This window comes from Colias philodice, chromosome 10 (assembly GCF_061535455.1).
Source record: "Colias philodice isolate Cphi_HAF_F1 chromosome 10, ilColPhil1 Martin Lab GWU primary, whole genome shotgun sequence".
Taxonomy (NCBI): Eukaryota; Metazoa; Arthropoda; class Insecta; order Lepidoptera; family Pieridae; genus Colias; species Colias philodice.
This window is the reverse complement of record NC_143095.1, coordinates 1,034,248-1,040,428: the sequence shown is the minus strand read 5'-3', so window position 1 is coordinate 1,040,428 and position 6,181 is coordinate 1,034,248. Positions and strand designations below refer to the sequence as shown.

Below are 6,181 nucleotides of genomic sequence, written 5' to 3'. Positions count from 1 at the left end.
CTACTTATTATTGCTATATTTTATTGAAGTGAAACTTCTTTATCGGGGTTGGAAAAAAATTTAGTGTAACATTTTTTCGTTACGCGTGACATTTTTCCGTTACGCGCCATCTTTATCTTATCCCTACCACGCGTGATTCGACGTACCTATTTCTATAAAGTTGCATATAGTAGTTTATTTTTTGAAAAATAAGGTCATAAAGAAGTTTCACTTCTTACGTGTGTACACTATACTGCCCTGCTAAGCGCAAAAGCGGTATCTCAAAAAAAATCGTAAAATTGATTTTTATGCCATCGGATAGCTTTAAAAAATACGCATCTACTGGACTAAGCCATTTAGCACTATCTTGTTCAAAACGTATGAAAAAACCTTAAGAAAGATTTTTCTATCTCAGTTTTACCATATATCACTAAGGGTGTTAGAGGTATATTAATATTACGTAGGCAACCAGCCGCAAATTTAAATATCGCTAAAATTCTTAAATAAATACACAACTTTTGCTTAGCCGATAAGCGGTAAGTAGGATGAGTAAAATCAGTAATGAGTTACCGCTATAATGCTTAGTATTTTAATGCTTGCATAATACGCAAATTGTTTTGAATTAGTGAGATACGGTTGCAATAGCAAAATTAAATTAGCCCTTATGGTTTTACTGGATAAGATCGAATTTCTAATACATTTTACAGTGATTTATCCCTGCCCTTGCCAAATTCGTGATGAAACTGATACTGTTGTATATTCTGCTGATTTACAAAAAGTTATCATGCTGCCCAGGATAGACATGTTCAAAACTGCTATTTTTACTCATAGGATAGTGGTTTACAACGAAAGTTTCGTGCCAACTGGTCAAGGCCGAAAAGATTTGAGTGTTTTTCCTGTACTATGGTATGAAGGGTTGTTTGGACGTTCCAAAGCCGAAATTATAAGTGCATACTATCAATTTTTTATTTTTCATCGGGATAAAAAAAATATCATACTATGGGTTGATAATTGTTCCTCCCAGAACAAAAACTGGACGTTTTTTTCTTTCTTAATTTATATTATAAATTCTAAGGATATCAACGCCGACAAGATTGTCATCAAATATTTTGAATCCGGCCACACCTTTATGTCAGCTGATAGTTTCCATCATAGGGTAGAGCTGTCCATAAAACGCATGAAAAACAAAATTTATGATTTCGCAGATTTTTCTCAGGCAGTTAGCACTGCAGGAAAAAATGTAAAACTTAAAGAGATGAACATGCAAGACTTTTATGACTGGGATGATTATACCACACAATATGCACTGTCTCGAATTAAACCGCGTCCATATGTCAGCGAAATGGTTGAAGTTGAAGTTAAAAGAGGCAGTTTTGATATCACCTACAAAACAGGATTCGATCAAAATGCAATTACTGCTAGCATTATAGGAAAAAAAATTTTAAAAAGTCATGTCTTGCCTCCACCAAAAAAGAAAACTGCTCCGGAAGGAATTTCAAGAAACAAAAAAGAAAATATTTTGAAATCTTTTCAAAATATAATACCACAAAATAGAATGTCCTTTTGGAGAGAACTCCCTACTTTTGACTACTAAAATTCCTTCCAAAAACCGTTTGTTTTTAAATATTTTTTTATGTAATTTCAAATTTTAATAATAAAAAAACGTTATATATATACTTTAATTGTTTTTTTTTTCAAATAATACATATTTTATTCGATAGAAAATACATTCCTTTTTGTATACACACATGTTTGAGAAGAGCTAACGAAAAAGCGGTATCTCAATTTTAATTCTATAGTTTACTAAGCGGTGTAACCGTATCTCATGAATAAAGTACATTATTATACATTTTTGATAATTTAACTAATGTGATAACAAATACACCCTATATAATATATAAATAATATTTAACAAATAAAAAAAACTATACATAAAGTATATATATAACTATTTTTACATAACTTCAATTATCTCAAAACTCGCTTTCTTTGAGTTACCGCTTTTGCGCTTAGTTGGGCAGTATAGTATACACGCACACATTTTTTTATTAAATAATTAATAATTCAAGATCAAAATTAGCAATATCGGTTCAGCCTCTTCCTGTTTTACCAACGAACGTCGAACAGTACATAATAGATTAATTATTTATATAGATTAGAATCTGCTCTTTTTACAGGAAATTACATAATTTAATTATATCTACGTAGTTTTTTGATTAAATAACTAAAATTTTAATGCTTCAAGTTACAATTATCTCTAATTTTGATGATTTAATTGTTTTGTTTATACGTTATATTGTTGAAAATAATGTTATTAGAATGCAAATGCGTCTGATATCACGTTAATTAATTGCATTCATACAACTATTGTGATCAGTAAGAACTCGAGCATATTTGCAATTAAACTTGATCTATTATTGTTTTTTTTTCACGAAATTCGCTACAGTAATAGTCTTTATTATTTTTTACATAAACAGTGTACAGAATACTGGTTTTCGCTAGACATTACACTTCAAGAAAATCTATCAGTGACACAGCTGTAAAATACATTATTGCATAATATGCGAATATGGATTTATATGTATACCTTTACTTTTGACTGACCGGTTGGCTAGGTTGGTAGTGGCCCTGCCTTCCAAGCCAGAGGTCGTGGGTTCGATTCCCACCCGGGGCAAATATTTGTGTGATGAACATAGATGTTTGCTCTGTGTCTGGGTGTTAATCCATACTAATATTATAAATGCGAAAGTAACTCTGTCTGTCTGTCTGTTACTCAATCACGCCTAAACTACTGAACCAATTTGCATGAAATTTGGTATGGAGATATTTTGATACCCGAGAAAGGACGTAGGCTTTTTATCCCGGGAAAATGACGCAATCCCGGGAATCCCACGGGAACGGGAACTATGATGGTTTTTCTTTGACTGCGCGGGCGAAGCCGCGGGCGGAAAGCTAGTTATCTATATAAGTATTTATTTAAAATTATATATGTATATGTATGTTTATCAGCCATCTGGTTTCCATAACACAAGCTAAAGCTTAGTATAGGACCTGATCGTGCCGTGTGTGAAAATTGTCCTGAAAATATATTTATTTACTTTATTATCAAAATAGAAACACATTTCGTAACAGGCTTAATAGAAATTCAAACAGTTTAACAATTTAAACTACAAAAGGTATGGTAACAATACTGACGTAAAGCAGCTGTCATTTTCCACAACAGAAGCATTAATTTTGTAAACCACAATATGTATTGTCTTTCTATCTAGTGCATACTAGTCCAACATTATGACGTAACAACCTTTACCTAATGTAGACAAGTAATGACTTCACTAATAGTAATTTAATTCAAATGGCCGCAAATGTTTGCGCAAGCATAACGTTTTATTGCCCGTAAACTATTTACGAATATGGCGGACAGATTGATAAATTTCATGTTTATACTTGGTAACGTGAACAGAGTGCAGTTTGGATACTATGCCATATAAATAGATTCTGAGGGATAGAAGAAGTAGTTTAAGAAGAAGAAGTATTCTGTAAGAAGCGAAAAGCATATACATAATATAACTAGCTATTCGCCCGCGTCTTCGCCCGCGTTTTCAAAGGAAAATCCGCATAGTTCCCGTTCCGGGATTTCCGGGATAAAACCTATCCTATGTTAACACATAGGATAGGTTTTATCCCGGAAATCCCACGGGATTAACATCCAAGTTACCCTCTATATGTGTGCTAAATTTCATTAGATATAATCGGTTCAGTAGTTTATGCGTGAAAACCATACATACATACATACAAACCTTTCTTCTTTATAATATTAGTATAGATGAAAAGTTATACATTATAGACTAGATTCTGAAGCCAGTAGCAAAAGACTTATCTGAAAATGAAATGAATTACCCAGCACAGATTTGAGTCTTGTATGAATAAACACAGCGGTGTTTTTTGGTCATCTTCTAATTGTGATTCTTCGTGGTTTGGTTCACTTATTATTTCTTAATTTGCGGTAAATTGCGTATTAATCTCCCAGCGCGGCTATGAACGATTATAAATTCAATTCCATTCTGTACTTTCGGCATTTATCTCCCAAAAAAGTCTACTTTCTATCAGTGTGCTTGTTTGTAAAACTAGACTTACATAAAAAGCACAAACCAGGGAGCGAGACAACTATTAATTCATTTGTCAAAACGCATCGAAATGTTAACAAAAACAACCGTCATTCATCACGCATGCCACCGGACACTTTAGTCAAGCGCCACTTTATAAAAACACATGGCAATTTTTATACCATCGGACCATCCACTTAAGTAACCAACCATTCCTTGTAATACGAACACAGATAAACAGCATCTAATTAATGGTGTTAAAACTTAAGTTCCTGTATCACAAACGAGATTTAGTATGAAACATTTAAAGTAATTGTAAGTACCGATTTCCGGGGCATTTGCAAGGAAGTGATAAATAAAGCGCAGAATTGTTTCGCAGAATGAATTTATTACGGTCTCTTTTTATTTGCCGATTGGGTGAAATATTGACTTCGCATCTTCGACACGGATTTAATATATTTCAGAGGAATCTTGAGATAAGTTTTGTTACAAATGTATGGTTCTATTTCCTTTATTATTATTGAGAAAATGCAGATAGTGTCATATCTTACTTTATAGTATTGAATCGTATGATAGGTATTTATAATTATACATGAATACACCATTAAATTGATAAAGACATCATGATGAAGTAGGAAACTTTAGTCATGTAAATTTAGCATGTTGGACATTAAATATTTATCGGTTTTCGTCTGTGTCAATAAATTATGAATCAACTCTAATATAGATTGTTGCAACTGTATACATTTTTCATAAAAAATAATCTTGAGTTCTAAGAATACACGGAGACCACTAAGCTCAAGTAAGATTTTCAATAGGAATTACAATTGTAAGATTTAAATTAAAACTGTGCAATACTAACGTTATAACCGTAACGTAATAATATCGTATAGATATTAAAAAATTCTAAAAACTTACTCTAATAAAACATACATTTGTCATTCTAAGTTTACCCAGCTGTGTTCACAGGCACAGCACATCAAAAAAAATTCCAGTCACAACTGTCATCACAATTTGAAAAAACAAAAATCATCAATCCACTCCATTATGTAAAACCTACACAATAAATTATTCGTTACACGCGGGGGCGTGACGCGGCATTTCGTACAAAGCAAGAAAAATGATCCTATATTCATATTAATAGTCTCTCTGTCAGATTGGATGGATGTACATGACTAAACATTTGTGGATCGTACGCAAATGAGCTGGGCTTTGTTTAACAATGTCTTACATAGTGCGTTGGCTGCGTAGGTATATCATATACTTAAATGGGCTATCTAACACCGAAAGAATTTTTCAAATCGCATCAGTAGTTTCCGAGATTAGTGCGTTCAAACAAACAAACAAACTCTTCAGCTTTATAATATTAGTATAGATTTGAGTATGTTTACGGAATGATTTGCCTACGTGTGACATGAAAACTCAAACTCAAACTCAAACATTCATTTATTCAATTAGACTACTATTTAGTAGCACTTTCGAATCGTTTGTTTGGTGAAAAGCGATACGTCACTTCAAGATGGTTTTTGGATATGTATATGTAGTTAATAAGGCTTAATACATACTTTAATTACCTATCTTAACAAGAGCCTCGATTTTAAATTGATAGGTAATAATTGAAAATAATTATGATAAGCATAACAAGCAATTGAATGCAACAAAGTACAGCGTAGGACACAGAATATATAAAGAGAGGTTAGGATGATGATTAAAACATGTATAAAACCAAGATCATATTGTATTCTTATCAAATGTTTCCCTTTCATTGCATTGCGGTGAGTACATGAAAAACTGCCAACGCGTTGATATAAATCGTCCACGCGTGCACGTCAGTCGACAGCTGACTACACACTGATTAGTGATTAATTTAGGCGTGATGTGAAATGTCTGGCCGAATCACGTGGCTTTTTTATTGCTTTTGGCGGTAGATAGAACATTTGGGTTGTTGGATAACAGAGTTAGAGCAACTGAATAACTGCTTAAAGTGAATACAGCTACGTTAGTCCTATAAAGTTTTATGTGGTACTACTGCTTCATGCTGTAAGAAATTTTCAAAGAATATATCGCAAAAATTATTAAAAAAATAAATTAACTTTCGT

At 32.6% G+C, this 6,181-nt stretch overlaps 1 protein-coding gene across 1 annotated transcript; it reads left to right on the top strand.

Moving 5' to 3' along the window:
• The first annotated feature begins 643 nt into the window (after positions 1-643).
• LOC149484996 (uncharacterized) lies at positions 644-1,972 on the top strand. The gene has a single exon (XM_089699644.1). The coding sequence runs from the start codon at positions 644-646 to the stop codon at positions 1,571-1,573; it is 930 nt and encodes a 309-aa protein (XP_089555770.1). The 3' UTR covers positions 1,574-1,972.
• The last annotated feature ends 4,209 nt before the right edge of the window (positions 1,973-6,181 follow it).

Coding starts and splice junctions, on each gene's coding strand:
- LOC149484996 (XM_089699644.1), top strand. CDS start 644: ATGGTTTTACTGGATAAGATCGAATTTCTAATACATTTTACAGTGATT.